The sequence below is a fragment of the Empidonax traillii genome, unplaced genomic scaffold (genome assembly GCF_003031625.1).
Source record: "Empidonax traillii isolate 1590-97213 ecotype Southwest subspecies unplaced genomic scaffold, ASM303162v1 scaffold581:size401988, whole genome shotgun sequence".
Taxonomy (NCBI): domain Eukaryota; kingdom Metazoa; phylum Chordata; class Aves; order Passeriformes; family Tyrannidae; genus Empidonax; species Empidonax traillii.
Genome location: NW_020955774.1, coordinates 375894 through 393667, shown reverse-complemented (window position 1 = coordinate 393667; position 17774 = coordinate 375894). Strand labels below are relative to the sequence as shown.

The 17774-nt window shown below is 38.3% G+C and overlaps 1 protein-coding gene across 1 annotated transcript in view; it reads left to right on the top strand.

Annotated features, from left to right (window-relative positions):
- Positions 1–393: 393 nt before the first annotated feature.
- PDLIM5 (PDZ and LIM domain 5) overlaps positions 394–17774 on the top strand; it is a gene marked incomplete at its 5' end in the record, with an annotated part of 57138 nt that continues 39757 nt past the window's right edge. Inside the window, 9 exons of the mRNA XM_027898161.1 lie at positions 394–436; positions 1746–2170; positions 6747–6764; positions 7058–7230; positions 8634–8670; positions 10850–10879; positions 12476–12610; positions 13342–13458; positions 17143–17337. Coding sequence (XP_027753962.1) covers positions 394–436; positions 1746–2170; positions 6747–6764; positions 7058–7230; positions 8634–8670; positions 10850–10879; positions 12476–12610; positions 13342–13458; positions 17143–17337 — 1173 coding nt within the window. The remainder of the gene's footprint in view (positions 437–1745; positions 2171–6746; positions 6765–7057; positions 7231–8633; positions 8671–10849; positions 10880–12475; positions 12611–13341; positions 13459–17142; positions 17338–17774) is intronic.

The window sequence follows — 17774 nt, the reverse complement described above, 5'->3', positions numbered from 1 at the left end:
GGTTATGTACTATTTAAAATGCAATTTATCTGACCTGAGCTTTTGAGGTATTTGACAGAGTTTCTTGTGAAAGCATAGAAAACAGCAAGCAAATTGGAGCTGAAGTCTCCTAACTGGTGATAGAGAATTATGAATTTATAAATCAAATAGTACTTCATGATATGTTAGAGTTCCAAACATTGTATCTGGACAAATTAATTCAGTTTTGTTTTGCCTTTTCCTTGTGTGAGCAATAGTATTCTAGGTTTAACTTGAATACTTCTTGTTTCCTTTAGAGGAAACAAAATTATATATTTTGTATGTCTGTGGGTGGATGTGGTGAGGTGGAACAGGGAAATGCTTAAACATTAAAGAATTTGAGTTTTACAATAATGTTTGTTTTTCCTCTTCCAGGGTGGCTTCTGTTCAAAAACCTGATCTTATTCATGTACCAAAGGTATGTTCATCCTCACGAGGAAGAAATGTAGCATGTGCCACTAACCAATATCCATCCATCTATCCAACCCTGTTATTGATAAGCACTGTCATTCAAACTTTCCTTTCAGTATAACGTGCTTGTTTTCCATGTGTTACATTTAAGAGTATTACAGCATTTCGATCTTTGAGTGGTTACCTTTTTTCCTACTCCTAAAAAAAAAAAAAATGGAAAGACCTGGCAAATGATTATCCAAAAGGAACCCAAGAAAGGCTGAATAAATGTTACCTTCCGACTCTCTAAATTTGTTTTAGAAAGATATTGCTGATCTGTTTCCTCTGTACCTAAGAGAGAAACAGAAGTAAGTAGGCTTTGTTTTGGTGGTGATTTCTTTGTTTTTGGGGATTTGTTTGTTTTAATGGACAGTAAGATCTTTCTTTGTATTTGAAAGAAGCTTATCCAAATACTACCATTTCAGAGAACAAATCCCCTCACTTTCCTTAAAACCCTGGAGAATTACTTTTTCTTGAGTTCTTCTAATGTTTTGTTCTATGCAACAGTTTCAAATCTCCCTTTTTGATAAAAAGACCAGTTGCAAGCTTGAAAATACTTATAAATGGCCTGTATTTTAAAATTCTCTCCATTGGCCATAAATAATGCCTAGTATATTACTGTTCTGCTGACCGTGACCTTGAAAGGCCACAGTTTGGGAACCATAATGTTAAAAGCATAGATCCCAGCACAAAAAAACAAGCAAAAAACCCACAAAAAACAACCCCACTTTTTAAAATATATTGATCTGACAAAGGTATATGGAGACATTCGGGAACACCGATGTGCTCTAGTTCTGTCGTTAAAGATCTTACCAACAGATCAGTATGTATAGTGTGTGTGTACACATGCACATTCCATTTATGTATGGAGAACATGCATATCTAAAATTGGCTTTGGGAGATGGAATATGGATTTTTATAAAAAACACTGTTTTTCTCCACAAGTTACCCGGTGGGATTCACAATAGAGAGCTTTTTCAGTTTCTTTTGAATTTGATTTGTGGAGTGTCTGGTTTGGATATGATGAGAGGGGTCAGCATCGAAGAATTTCATATTGATTGTGTATGTTTGGATTGTTTCCTTTCCTAAAATGCATGGCTTGGATTGTTTTTCCATACATTTCATGGCTGCAGTCTCGATAAAGCTTGCTCCTCTGCTTCCCTCTTTCGCGCTAGGTGCGTTATCTCCTCTGAGAACAGCGAAAATCCCTGCTGAGGAATGTGCATGCTTTTGGCGTGGTGTTTGTGTGTTTCTTTTTTGTTTTTCGTCTCACATAGGGGGAACCTACTGAAGTAGTTAAGCCTGTGCCCATTGCCTCTGCTGTTGCGCCCAAAGCCACTGCCGCAGCGAGCGTGGCTTACAATAAGACACCGAGGCCGTTTGGAGCCGTGACCTCCTCCAAAGTCACCTCCATCCCATCACCGTCCTCCGCATTCACTCCGGCCCAGGCGTCGGCTCCCTCGCTGGCGGCCTCCGCCCCGGTCCCGTTTGCCGCGGCCGGGCTGCATGTTCACACCAAGCCTAACCCCGAGCAGCGGCCGCCTGTGCCGAGCGCTGCTAAACCTGCAGTTAATGTCCCACGGCAGCCCGCCGCGCTAAATGCCGCCCCGAGCGCCTCTGCCGGCGACGGCGCCCAGGATGTAGCCGAGGGGCCGCGACGAGGATTCAGAGAAAACCAGGGGGAGAGTAAACAGCAAAATGGGTAGGTGGGATTTTTTTTTTTTTTTGCTACGAGGGTCAGCTCATCACAGGAAAAAAAGCTGGGCTTGTTTAAGGGCTAAGTAAAACACAGCTTGGAGGCGTCATTTGACCATCAGAAGCAAATCCCTCAGAAGGAACTCGCATTTTAAAAGAGATGCTTCAGAGGGCCAATCCAGACTCTTGGTGATGATTTTTCTCATGAGCAATAAATCAGTTTACAGAGCGTGACAGCTAAATTAAGCAAGGACCTCAAAATGCTTTACGCAATGTGTTCTGGACCTTACAACAAGCCTGGTATTAATTTCAGTGTCCGCGTCTCACTGTGTATTTTGACGCCCAATACAGTGACTGAAAGCAGCAGGCACTTAAAAATGCAGAGCAGTCTGTCAAGAAGTGTCAGTGGGTACTGTGGTGGCTGGGAATCAGATGGTCTTAAAGACCAACCGTGGCCCTGGCAGAAAAGGCGGAAAAATGTCCCAGAAGGGAGACAAAGGGCCAGATGTCTCATTACTTCTCTGCACAACACAGGAGAAACTTTAGGAAGTATTCAAGGTCGCTGTCAGGGTTGAGCATAATTTTTGCGGTGCTCTAATGTAAATACCTCAACTTTAAATTTCACCTTTACCCTTAAAAAGCAGTGCAGATTTAAAATTTGATTAATTTCCATATTGAAATAATTGTTTATGTTAAAGTGGATATCGGAGACTGAATATTCAAGGAACTGTAAGCCAGCATAAAAGGCTTATGCTGTACCTGGCATAACATCTAGGCTAGTAAACAATAGATTAGTAAATTAAATTGAGCTCAGCAGCAGTCCTAGGAACTCAGACCTGCAGGAGGGTTCTTGCCTGGGGATGCCTTAGTCTCTCCCAGAAATTACAGAGCAGGGTCTGGGTGCTGCAACACCGCAGGGACTGGTTCCCACTGCTGTGCTGTGGGAAGAGAAGGAAGGTGAGCATGAGCAGTCCCATGCCAGTTGGCCTCTGTGCCCAGCAGCACTGTCCAGCAGGTTGAATTACATAATAAAACGGGCAGGAGAGGAGCTGTAGGTTTCTCTTCAGTCTCAAGAATTTAAAACCTGGGCTTAAAACCGAAAAGGTGTGGTTACTATTTCCCATCCCACAAATGAAAGAGGCTGGAAGAGTAGGCATGTGCCTCTGTCCTGATAGTCTCTCAGTATATAAAGTATATGAAGAGCCCTGCGTAAAGGTAAACATCCATGTCAACTAAAATAATGGACAAATTGCAGTTTCAGTTGAGCTTCTAAACTTCTTTAGGTACCTATTCCCTTTATATTTTAATATGAATTTTTTCCATATGTGGACTCATAAAATGCAGTCCATATGCATTTTATATCACACTGTAGTCATGGTAACTTCCAGCCCTTTCTTAAACAGCTGGTGGCAGGAATCCACTCTGCATAGAAGTGAATGAAAGTATGAAGTGAATGAAGAAGACTGAAATCAGGAGATCCCAAGGACTTGCTCAATGCTGGTAGAATTGTTGAATACACTTTAGCAAACCGACTCTTATCTTTCTAGGAATTTTGTTTTAACAAACTACTCTTTCCAGGAATACTGTTTTAACAAATAACTGTGTAAGGAGTATTTAAAACCAGCAATTAGTACTAAAAAATAGGAACAATAGCAACAAAAGCAGGTCTCCTGAAAGGAAGTGCTGCAGGCATAGAGTAAGCACTTGACAACCAAGATAGGATGACTGGGTGAGCACTATGTGCCCTGCCTTACTGAGAGGATGAATAATACCAACAAAGTGGATGAATAATCACAGCTGAGAGGTGAAGAAATCCCTTACTCACTGTCAGCCTTGCAGATTTAGTTTGGGAAAGTTTGAAAACATTTTAGAGCTGTAAAAACCTACTTTACTTTGAAGTCTTTCTTATAATAGTGTGTTTGGGCTGTCTTGCAGTCCTAAGGCACAAAACAAAAACAAGCAGACAAAAGCTACTAAGGTGATTGTCTGCTGCTACACTACTTAATTTTATATAGAAAAAAAATTCTACAATGATTCCTAACTATCTCCCCATTTAAAATGGTATCAGTGGCATCTATGAAGTATCAAAAACATTGAACTTGGAATAATGGGTCAGTCTGAAATAAATTCCATTTTGCTTCTCTGGTTTGCATGATCCATTTTCTCAAACAAAAAAAGCAATTTGTATCTCGTTCATAAACAGCAGCGCTGAGCAAATGCCATTCTTCAGGCATGCACCTTGCTGTACTCACAGTTTCCTCCCTTCCTTTGGCTTCCTTCAAACCACATTCAGGGTATAAACTATTTAACCTCACTTCAGGATGGGAAAGGAAGTTTTGTTTCCCTTGTTTAGTCCTGGCTTAGAAAGCAAGCCATTTGCCTTCACTGGGCTGTGTGCAATTGCATTTTTATCAAGACCTTCTTGCTGACTCTTGCATGAAGATGTGCCTGCTGCTTAAAACAGGTAAGATGTTCACAGACTTCACTCAAGTGCAGCTAGGTTAAAATTTTCCCTTGTAGGTTCTCTTGGTGAATGTAAGTTTGATTTATGGGATATATGGCCTTACCAGAGCTTGGATTTGGAAACTCCTGTAGTATTTTGAGAAGTAAAGAATGAATTAACACATCAAATACTTTTTTTCCCTTGCAGATAACAGCAGCGAAAAAGTTAGTATCAACAGCACTGGACTTGAATTATGGTCATTTTTCCTGTTGGAATAACCAGCATGTATTCTTGTTTTGCAAAATTATAGCTCTTACAGAGTTTTATAGTTAAATTTTGCAAAACAGCTTCAGCTTTTCTTAGTGAAGTAAATTATTTTGTCTGCATTGGACATGATGTGATTTTGCTATTCTCTGTGTTACATTTTGCAGCTTATTTTTATTCTACAAAACATTTGTGTGGTGTTTGTGTATTGGTGCATCTATGGTTCATTGGTGTTGGTAATACAACTAGTAAATGGTGAAATACAGTATAAAAATAACATTGCCTTGAGAATGGTAGAGTGAAGGGCTGGATTCTGAATTCATGCAGGAAATATAAAACTAACATCCATATACGTTGATTTGTGCATATTAGGATGTTAAATGATTAAGGTTTTATCGGCCTCTCTCCCTTTGCCTCAAGGCTGAGTTAAGGGAGAGCCTGTCTCATTGAATTTTCCTTTGTCTCTGGCACCACCTTGTTGCCTCAGCGAGTAATTACTAGTAGACTCTTACGCCTTAAGAGGGGAATAATAGGATTCACGAGAGAAGTCAGCAGGATTTTTCCTTTATACCACTTTCAAAAAAATGTGAAAGACTACTTATTTCACTGATAAAGTTGCTAGAATGCAGTAAACTGCATGTAAATAATTACATTTTCATGTATTTCCACACCTTTAACTACTGTTTTAATTTTTAGATTTTATATTTTGCTATTAACTCTTTAGATGCTTTACTTAATTTTTCTATGTACTTCTTGCTCTCCATCCTGGAAATACCACTGTCATTGTTTCTATGCTTCTCTCTCTGATGGTAACTTTGATGTGTGATACATGTACCTCAGTAATGCTGTGTTTCAATAAGTTCAGTGTCTTGATTTAATTTTATATCATATCTTTCACATTCTTTCAAGTATTAAGTATTCTTAATACTTGTAAGTATTTACTAATGCTTTCCATTGAATGGGCCTAATTCTTACATGTTAACGGTTAACATAATTTTTACTCATATTTTCCACCTTTCTTTACCAGAAATAGTTTGGACATTAAAAGTAGAATAAGGAAGTAGTGGCAAAAATAAAAGTGACTTTTAACATTTTGTTGGGTTTTGGATTTTAATAATTATTGGAGGTTTTATTTTTATGAGCTAGTTTTGCACAGCTTTTCTCCTGTAAATTATATAAAAATAAATGAGCACTCAGAGGGTCTTAAAGATGAATACTTTGGAATAACAAATGTAGAATTTAGGAGTAACTCATGCAGTTTGAGTCTTCTCTTCCCTTTCCTAAATTGATCAGTGTCATTACATGTTGTTTATATCACTTACTGAAACCAAAGCTTTAAAATTCTGTATTCTTGTCTGCCAGTGCAGGCATAGATAATAGCATGTAGGTTACTGTGGGGAAAATTGCCAGGTGAAACAATCACCCTACTTTATTGTCCTTAAAAGAGGGTATCTCCTCATTATGTTTTTAAATGACCTGGTTCTGATCCAGGCTTTGCTAAGTGCAAAAGACTTGGTGTGTACTGTGTGACCCTTGCACATGCACGCGGACGTGCTTTGCCTCTTGTGAGCCAAGGGGCACCTGATCTGAACTAGGTAGACTACCCTGCTTGACCGAAACAAATTCCCCTCTCAGCCCTGTAAGGAAATCCCTGTGAGTTTAAGGGAGTTCTGTGGTTTTAGTGGTAGAATGAGAATATCACTATTAATTGGATTTTGATTCCCCTTTTTCAAGGGGAAAATCAAAACTAATTCAATAAAATAATTTGCTGCACTTCTGTTTCAGCTTTCTGACTTTATTTCATGTTTTCTTTTTCTCCTTTTCCTGTTTATGCTGGGAAAACTTTCTCTTGCTGTCTTACTCTGTCATCTCCAAGGAAAAACCCACCCAAACGGTAAAAGTTTAAACATGTAAATGTCTCGATAATACTGTCTTTTACGGTTTCAAATGTTCTATCAGTGAAACAAGGAAAAATATTTCAGTCGACTTAGAGTAATTATAAAGCTGTGTTTTGTTCAGAGAACTGAATCTGTATTCAGGCTGGCCTGAACTGCTGCACTTCTGCCTTTAAAGGCAGAAGCTGCCTTTAAACAAAAGTCACAGTTCTGCCCATGTCTTTGTAGCTACCCAAACCTGGGTGGTCTCTGAAGCTTTTTCACTCAATGCTGTCTCTTCTTCTTGATGCAGCCCCCCACGGAAGCACATCGTGGACACCTACACGGAGTTTTACCACACCCCCACCCACAGCGATGCCAGCAAGAAGCGCCTGATTGAAGACACTGAAGACTGGCATCCCCGGACAGGCACCACCCAGTCCCGATCCTTCCGCATCCTCGCCCAAATCACGGGCACTGATCATAGTGAGTGGCTTGGTTTAAATGAAATAGAAGTTAACGACCTTGAACAGATAACTGTTTAAAAGCTGGGGGTGAGGGGAGGTGTTAAGAGGAAAATATTATTTTAAAACTCCTGTGATAGCTTAATAGCTCAGGGTATATACACTACTTTTACATTACTAGACACTATTCCTGATTAAGTTGAATTAATACATTCTAGGTAAATCTTAAAATTTCCATTTCTACTCCCAAAGATGTTGGCAGAAATGTATTTATTTGTTGTTGCTTTTCCCCCCTGTATTATAAAAATGGCAACATTCCTGTTCAAATTTTATGCTTAAAAAAATTAGGTGTTTTCTGGCATGTAGAAAGTCTTTGTCAGGCATACAAAAGTATGTGAAATGCAATGATTTTAACCAGTCAGAAACACAAATCCATAGTTCCTCAGTTAATCCCCAGGTTGTGTTTCCATCCTCTGCTTATGCTACGGTGTGATTACATGCATTGGTGGACTGGAACAGGTGATGTGGAGAAGGTTATTCCCAGTCATATAATTTTATTGTAGAACTTCAATTTCATGTTATTCTGTCAGCTATAATTCACTGGATGAGATTTGTGATTATTTCATTATGCTGCTTTTCTCAGCTAGTGCTGTAATAAAGAAGGCATTGAGGAAATTGGACCCCTTCTCTGGGGGCAGATTTTATTAAATCCACTATCTCTAGAAGCCAGTGATAACATGTCCCCAAACACAGATTCTTGTCCACGTGTGATAAATATTCTGAATTTGGACAGATTTCTGATTGTTTTGTTCTAACATTGCATTGTGCTACTCTATTAATAGATCATTGTCCATGTTCCATTCCCTTCGTTAGTCCTTGTAAGGGCAGAGTATGGACCTGAACATCAAATAACATGTTATCCAGTACAGATGAATTTATCGTGTTGACAAATGCTGTAAAAAATAACTGCAACTAGATTTGCCAGTCTTAAAATCAGGGCTCGGAATTTACATTATTCCTTGTGCAGACCTCTAGAGCCTTGATGGGTCATAGCCTAGCTGCAAACAGATGCTTGGATTATCACCTGATATAAACCCACTGGATGTTTGTCCAAAAGAAGTGCCTCTCAACTTCCATTCATCTTTGCCTTCTCAAATCACCTTTCTCGATGCCAGCATGGAGAGTGGGCCAAGGGAAAGGGCAGAGACCAGCAGAGCCACTTTTCAGCAATTCTACTATCAAAGGGGCTCTTGAAGTTTTACACATAACTCATGCTCATTGGGGGATATTTAGAATCAAGGAGTCCTAATAAGTGTTGTTGTAATTTCCTGCTGTGGTGAATGTATTGGCACAGGAGAAAATCTCAGTGTGGTGGTATAGTGTATTTAGCGCCTTAGAAAATAAAAATTTCCTGTTTTCTTTCAGTGAAAGAACCAGAAAATGAAGCTGCAAAGAAGACTAAGTGAGTTGATGTTTTACATTTTTATTACTTTAATACTTTGCATGTCTTAATTCTGAACTTGTAGTGTTTGGTGCATTTGTGTGACATCTGAATGTTTTTAAAATGTTGCTTCTTTTTTACCTTTTACTTCAGCATGTAAAAACCAAGGTCTTTTGCTCCATAGACAAACCTTTTTAAATCCGTTGGTGCAGTCCAGTAGTAGAGTTTGTGCAGAGATTTTCTGTAAGCTTGAACTGACTTGATTGTCTGTACGAGGTCAGCTTGCTGATGTGTTTTCCTAAGTCTAACGAGGCGTTTTTGATTTGCGAGAGTTCATCAGATTGCAAGGCATAGCTGGAAAGTGTTGTCGTTCTGGACTGCGAATGAGGGTCACTTGTCTCCTTGCTTTGGGATGTTATTCAAAATGAGCACCAACCAGGGGCTAAATCTTGTCATTCTTAAAGTCAGTGAGACTTTGACTAACATTGGATCCAACTTTTTGACAGAGAAGGAAACAAAGCTATAGGAATAGTGCATGGAGTTTGCATGCTCACTTGTGAAACTGCTTGAGACAAACTTTCTTTCTTTCTTATTTTTCTTCTATCACTTCTTTCCACAGGGAAAAGGTTCACAGCCACGTCATTAGCCCCAAATATACAAAATTACGTGACTGGCACCATGAAGTCTCAGCACGTGTTCTTAATGTCCAGTGATTTTACCCAAGTTGCAAAAGCAAAACACAAACGCTTCCTTCCTTTCTTCTTTTCCATCTGCTTTGCAAAAAAAATGAAAAAAAAAAAGAGAGAAAAAAGAAAACTTACTTCACTAGCCTTTCTGCAAGAGCAATTCTAGCCTTTTCTATACTTTTCTAACACTTTCCTACTGACGTGTAAAAAATGGGATGAAAATGTTTTTGTGCTAATCATTAGTTGACAAAAAATGTATTTAAAACAGAACAACTTGGGTGGCTGAATCTCTCTACATGGGGGAGGAGATGGCTGTTTCAGTTATTTTATTTTATTTTTTTTTTTGCCTGAAAGGAGTAATTTGCATTGCTGAGTTTCAGTTACTGTAGGCTGTTAGAAAGCAGAACATTTTGAACAAAAGATTAAGTAATTGTATTACCTTGATTTTGGGGCTGGGGGAAGAAGATGAAGAGGAACTGTATGCATTTATTTCAGACTGTCATACTTACCAGGACAATTATTTTGGATTTGACAAGCAGGTCAATTTTAGAGTGGTTGTAAATGTTTTCCAAAGTACAGCAAGAACACAGACTGCTTTTAAGCAAAGAAAAAATAAATTAAAAAAATATATTCCAATGTTGTGAATTGAAGTGAAAGCTCAATATAAGGATTCTGCTGCTTAGACTAGTAATATATTCATGTTTTGGAAAACTTTAAAAAAAAAAAGAATAATTGAGCACAATGTTGCTGTGTACCTGTAAGAGCTTAAACACAAGATAAGACAATAGTATTTATTTATTACAGAGTGAAGCTTATAGGCTTTCTTGTGTTTATAAAAGCTTCACAGCCCTATGGTTCTCCTGTAAAATAATGTATTATAGTAGCTACACATTCATTAATTTATGTGTTCTGAAGCTTGAAGAGTATTTTAATAAAAGTTGCTTTTATCTTAGCTCTGTCTGTTTTTCTTTTGAGTCTCTCAGACTCCTTGAGTAGTCTTCTCACACATGGAGCTGAAATTGCATTGCACCTTCACAGGTTATAGGAAGAAAAACAATTAAATCCCTGCTGCATACTGGAAACAATCTGAATAGTATAAAACTATCACAGGATTAGAGTTCCTGATCTACCAAAAATGGGGTATGAGTAAGAATTCTTCTGAATAAAACTCTCTTTTGTCTTTTGCAGTGCTTATTGAACCAGATAATATTTCAGACCTCAAAGGTGTAATTGTAAAGCATATAGAAAAGCCCAGTCTTTCTTAATTGCTCAATGAGAGCCATTGCAATTGGTTTGGTGTTTATGCAGCTGACCTACAAGTTCCTCTGATGGAATTAGTCATGTGAACAGATGCTTCTGCAGACTTTGGGAGGTTGTTTTTTTATTGCACAACTTGGGAACTTGAAAGGAGTAGAGACCTTTGGAGGCATATTAAGCCTGTGTTTCCTTTTCAGAGGGTTTATGCTGCTATACAGTACAGCAGTAGCTTATGGTATTTGTTATTTTATCTTTAGGAAAAGACAAACAGAAAATGGAGACTTCAGGTAATAGCCAATTTATCTAACACTAACAGTCACCAATGTGGATGCCTAACAATGCACAGCATAGAGATTTGCCCTGGTAATGATGGACCAAGGGATACCACACCTTACACACCTTTTGGGTTAACTCCTTAGGGACCTTAGGGGAAAATACTCACTTTACTATTTTCACTAAAGACTGTTTTGATGAGAAGTGCCAATCAGTTTGATTTTGCCCCCACCCCCGCATCACATAACTTGATAGTGAGTACTCTGTTACTAAACCCAAGTGTGTTACTGAGTGCACATACACCACAATATAATAATTTGATAGAATACTGCATATTAAAGTAGGAATGTGAAGTAGTGTATAAAATTGTTTTGCTGGATTTATATAATTTCTTTATGAATGGAAAGACAGGTGGGAGTTCCAGATAACACCAGTGCAATGAAAACTATGAAAGATTATCACTTAGACTCTCTGTGAAGGTTTCTTCTTAAGAGCAGAATGGTTTGACCTTCAAGTATTTGTATGTTTTGGGGATGTCCCTAGGTGGTGAGAATATTTTCATGTTGTTATTAAACTTAGCATTATGTTTATCTATCTCACCAGCTCTTATCGCTTTGAAGGGTGAATTGCTTTAGCAAGAAATAGAAGACCTCTCTAAATAATACAAAGAATAGAAACCTCTGATAAAGTCTGTCTTTTGAGGATATGGGAGTAGTTTGAGAAGGGCTACTAAAATTATTAGTTTTCCATAAATTCATAATAGAAAAGTCACTAGTTCCAAAAATGGTTTATGAATGATGAAATTAATTTCATTTACTGCTTTAAAGATGTAATTTCTTCACCCAATATCCCCATGCACAACAATTACTGGTGTTAAATTTTGGACTTTTTGTTACTGTTTCCAAAACAATGGGCCACTTTTTCATTTACTTGTGAATAGCATGCCCTACTCATGTCTGTTTCCCAGCACACATCTGTTCTTTGAAGAAATATTGTGAATGGTTTTTGATATAAATGAATAAGCTTAAATTTTAGGTATCTCCCAACAGTATGAATATGATAATTAGTAATATTCAGCTTTTCAGGCAGGCATTGTCCAAGGCAACTGTTCATTGTGGGATTTTATTATTGTTTATTTCTAAACTGTAAACTACTAGGGATTTTTGTGTGGGTAAAATAGATTTTTCTCCTCAGCAACTGGAAGGACAAGAAATAGAAGTAGAAAGCCCCCGCTGAAATGTGTAAATTGCAGCTTTTAAACCAGTTACTTAAAACTTAGAAAGGCAGTGTCTGACCTTTATATAAAGTTTATTTATGTGTTTTAGTAACTGTTTAGTCCTATTTTTGCAACACCGTATTTCCAAGTTTGTTTTAAATGTTTACTTTTAACCATCTCCTTTTGAGCATCCAGGTAGAGTTTTAGGTTTGGTCTTAAACCATAGAGTCAGTTCATTGTCCTGAGTACAGATATGTCTGGATTTTCCAGACTTGTAGTTTAGTTAATCCATAGTAGCTGGAAAATATTCATTCTACTCTTGGTCAGTCCTGAAACAACCTGTCGTAAGTCATGCATTTATTTTTTCTCCCCTGTGTCATAAATATGTGTAAAGCACACATGCAGATCTACCTGATGGAGCAGGAGCCCAGGATACCTGTATTAATTTGAATAAAAACTCCATAGCTACCCTGACTTTGGAGATGCCACGTACACCAGAATTACAATCCACATCTTTACCACCTATGAGGTCTGCTCCCTGGTCCTTCCTAAGTGTTCAATAATTTTCAGCACTTAAGGGTCCCTACTTGATTAAGATACTTGATTCTGCATGTTAATATAAGACAAAAAGCATGGCAGCAACATCTGCCCCTGTGGCTAATTTAGTCAGTTCAAAATTTGTTGCTGTGATTCCTCTCTACACTGTAGTTTACTTTTATTTTTGTGTATTACAGTGCTATGTCTGATATTTACTTTTCTTCAAGTAGAGAGCTTTAAGACAGCATTTTCTGGATTTGGGGTTTTTTCCTATCACAACTGAATAAAAGCATATGAAAAATATTGAGAAATATATAGTCTAACCTTCACAGAACTAACACCCCAAGAAAGTTGTAGAAAGAAGCATATAAAGCTCTAAAATACTACTTGGCTTTCTGGGTTTAAAGACAGCAGGACACTCTCAACCTTCACTGAAAGCGTGATACTTCCTAAGTGTATTTTGCATTATTTTATACCCCTAATTGTATTTTACTGAAAACTCCATGGTGTTTTTGATGGGGTTTTTTTGACGGGGAGCTGGTTGTTTTTTTGGTTGATTGGGTTTTGGGTTTGGGGTTTTTTTTTGGTTTGGGTTTTTTTTTTCTTTTTTTGATATACTAACACTTTCATGCACATTGTTTCCTGTTCTACATACTATTTTACTGTGGATTAAAAATCTCTTTCTCTGTGTGTCTTCACTTGGTTTTATTACTGTGAATGGAGTGAAAACAGTGCTAAACCAGAACCTGCAGCTGCTCTTTTGTCGATAGCAGATTCCTGCCCTGGCAGTGTCCCCTCTCCCAGACTTTCTGAACATGTAGCCACAGCAGCTCTTGGGAGGTAAATTATTCATGGAGGGGTTGATTCAGTTAACCGTCTATCTATATGTTCTAGCCTGGATTTGTCTGTCTTGGAGGAGAGATGGTTGTTTGTCATTAGCTTAAAATAAACTTCATTAATCTGCTGTGACTAGGGATTTTCCTGGAAATGGTAGGAGGGGGAAGAAGAAAAATTAAATAAAGCTGAGGAAATTCATGAGCAGTCTCATGGACACCAGTTACAGTAAGACACAATATTTAGTATGTGTACATTGTTGGTGGGTGCCCACCCTACCACTTGTATGGAGTAGCTTTTCAGTGGTCTCAACAACTTAAAAGTGAATATGGATTTAAAAATATAAAAATGTGTATTAATTTTATAACACTGTGCTGTGCTATGATGCAATCAAAGAAACTATGGGATTATCTGTAAAATTTCCTGTCTTGGACTGCTTTACTGATACTTACCTTGGCAGATTGGTGGTGGTTTGGGGATCATCTATGAGTATTAGACAGTGACAGTAATTTGGAGAGTTATGATGCTCTTATTGAAGGTCAGTAACATTTTCTGATGGGTTGTGTTTCATTGTGCAGGAGTGTTTTTTAGTTCCAGGTAGCTAGTGTTCATTAAACATGCACAAGCACAAAGTTATAACATGAAACAAAGCTGTTCCTTTAAAAATAAGAATTAAATTAACAGTGTCTGGTCCTTCCAGGCCCCTAGACAGAGACTCATGCTTTTGTAAAGCATATGGAAACATACTATTGCCTATACCTGTGTGGGCTTTCTTCAACTAGAAAACTAGTACTAAGATTTGGAATTGACAGTCCCACCTTTAAAGCAGTAATCTCAACTAGCTGAGAGGTGAGGAGGAACCTGACATAAAAATAAAAGTCTATTTGGTTGTCTTTTGAAGACTTTTTGTTGTCTGGGAGAAGCAGGTACCTCCATGAGCTAACGTGACAGTAGGCAGGAAGGGATGGTGGATGATGGTGGGGTGGGTACCTTCATGGTAACCTTTGGTTTGAACCAATACAGTAAAGAAGATTTGGTTGGGATCTTTCAGCAGCACATTCTCTCAAATCACCAAAGATGAAAAATACACACAGGAGATGTATGGCAATACTCCTGGTGAGGAATTTTATTTTAGCAGAAAACCTGGGATGAAGAGGGGAGGGGAAAAATTACTGCTTCAATAATTGATTTTCATGTCTACCAATGAAACTCTAGTATGATTACATCTACTTGCCCCATCCCTGAAAGTATTCAAGGCCAGATTGGATGCAGCTCTGATCAGCCTGGTTTAGTGAAAGATATCTCCACCAACTGCAAGAGGGTTGGAATTAGAGGATCTTTAGGTCCCTTCCAACCCAGACCATTCTATGATTCTATTGAGCTGCAGAGATGCCTTGCAGATACCACAACAACTACAGTGTTCTGAGTACCAAGGAGTCTTTTCTAATCCTAGCTCTGTATTTGAGTCCAACAAAAGGAAATTTAAAGCTTTTCTCACTCAAAACGTATGGTTCTATATTTATTATTTGGCAAAATTAACCTAGCAAGAGGGCAACTTCAACATGAGAAATCAGAAATAACTGGTATGTTCATGGTGGTTCAGGATGAGAACCAAAGTACTTATACAAATAGTCAAAAAAGTAGATTGTAAGAATTTTCTGCTCAGGAAGGGCAGAAATTTGAGCAACTTCTTCAGAGCTGTAGAGGAAAGGTTTAGCATTGAGTGTGGGAAGGAGAACATAAAATATTTGATAAAGCTGTGTATTCTTGATTGTCTCCTGAAGTGAGACAAACAACTATATTTGATGTTAATGTTTTTTACTGAGCTCATGTTGCTGCTTTTATAATGCTCTTTTGGGTGGGAATTAGAGCAAATCTGATCCCCAAACCCCCTTTTTACAAAATGGCAGCTATTGGAAATTTGTATGGAGCAATTGGTGAGTGCCATGTCAGCAGCTCAGGTCAGTAGACTTTCTCTTGCTACTGAAGCCTTGCATTTGTTGTCAGTGACTGGCATAGGTCCTTGTTTTCCTAATGGGCTCCATCTCTTCTTGGGTGAAGCTCTGTGATTTGTGCCACCCACTACTAAACCACCAAGAAGGAGAAAGCTTGCTGGGAAATGTACGAAGGATCTGGATTTGATTATTAGATTAAAGTTAAGTTCACTGCTTATAAGGCAGACCTCGTAATGCCTTTTTACTGTAGTTTTAGTTCTTTATAAAAAGCCTTAACTAGTAGTATGGCAATATAGCCAACTGCTATAGTTTGTAGTGTATTATTACTCTATTCCATATGTGTAGTGTCCTCCTGTAAGTTTAGCAGTAAAATATTTAAGAGCAATTACAGCCTTTCCAGAAAGTTGCAAAAAGTCATCTTAAAAAGTGATCCTGGCAACCTTAGGCCATGTAAATCACAGAATCTGGCACTTCCTGGGAAAATACATAACTGATGTAAAGCAGATGCAATGCCAGCAGGTTGTTAGATTGCTTTTTTATATACATGCTTTTTATGGTCATACAGACTTATATTTTCTTTTAAAGGAATTATGCCTGATATAAATACAAAGACGTAGTATTAGATAGTAGGTACTAATCTTGATTTTTGTTGTGTCGACTTTCTGAAAAGTCGACATCCAATATTCTCTGCAGAAATCTCCAAGAGTAATTTCTTAGTCCTTTTCTAGCTACTGCCAAATCAAGTGAAAAATGGAAACACGTTTATATGCAATGTTAGTATAAATAAAACTTTGAATCAGCTTGTTCTTTCTTTGGAGCATATACTATGTGTGACTTATGCCCCTTGTCCTCATCTTCTCGAGACCCTTTTTATGACTTGTAAAACTTCATATAGATGCTGTGTGAAGTTTTGGAGAATTTGAGGTCAGCTCCAGGAAAGGGTAGAATCTGTGCATGCACCTGTTTTGTTGTGAATTGTTAACTGCTGCTGTAGTCTCTTCAACTTAAACAGGTCTCCTTTTTGACAGGTTTGACGTTTCTGCATTAGTTTTGCTAAACAACTTCCCTCAATTGTTATCATCATGGAAAAGGGAGTTTGCAAAATTAGCATCAGGCTGGGGAGGAGATCTAAGGCTGACCAAAGTAAAACTGTCAGGTCTTTAATGGTTGTTTTGGTTTGATGACAACCAAGAGGAAGTAAGATTTGGGGGAGAAATCTTGCTTTCTTTTGAATGCTACTTTTCCTTCTACTTCCTTTTATTTCATAGAACTTTTGTTTGGGAACCTTTTGGAAGCCTTACCCATGTACACCTCATCTCCCTTCAATTTTTTAGATTTTAAATACCAGCTGCCAGGTAGCCACAATGCCTAAAGGGCCATCTACTTACACTAAGTAGAGTTTCTAATATACAACTTGCTTTTCAAGTTTGTTGTCTTTTGAGTAACTACTTTAAACTACCCAAATAGTTTGGTTTTGTGGTTAAAAAAGTGTTCAAACTTCAGCTGTGAAAATGCCCCCAAAATTGGTTTCATCTGATTCCTAGGGAACGAGTATTTGCTTCCTAGAAAAGAAGGAAAAAAAACCCTCACCTGCTACCCACTTATTCTTCTTACAAAAGATGCAAGAACATGAGGTAGAAAGAGTTGTCAATTGCTGTTTTGTAATTTTAATCAAATGAGAGACTTTTTCTCTGTATTTTGTCTCACTATTACTTGTGAAATTAACATCAACTAGGCAAATAGCTGTGGAGTTGCCTGCTCCGGATGCAGCAAGCTTGTTGCCAGCTGATAAAGCACCTCATCCCCCCACGAAGTGTGCTGTGGCCACACAGACCGCTGAGTTCCCCCTGCCTGCCAACCCGGTGGGGTGGCCGCCTTCTGCAGCCCCGTGTGTTGAAACAGTCCTTGGGCTACCTCCTGCTCTTGCCAGGTATGTCCAAGCCCACCTGCTTTAAAGGCACGATCAGAAACTAATTGTAGATACAATGAAGCACAGAATAGTTTGGTTTGGAGGGACCATAAAGATCATCTCGTTTGAACCCCCTCTTGCTGTGGGCAAGGACACCTTCCACTAGAGCAGGTTGCTCGAATCACCATCCAACCTGGCCTTGAACATTTCCAGGCTTGGGGCGTCCACAGCTTCTCTGGGCAGCCTGTTCCAGTGCCTCACATCCTCACAAGGATTGCTTCCTAATATCTAATATAAATCTCTCTTTTAGTTAAAGTCATACAGTTTCATCTGATTTTTTGATGATGATAATGTCATGATGGAGCAGTTTATACGTGTCTCCTGACCCTCTGACAATTTACATAATAATTAGAAATTCAAGTAGCTTTTAGGCGAAAGTTAGAAAAATAATCTTAAAA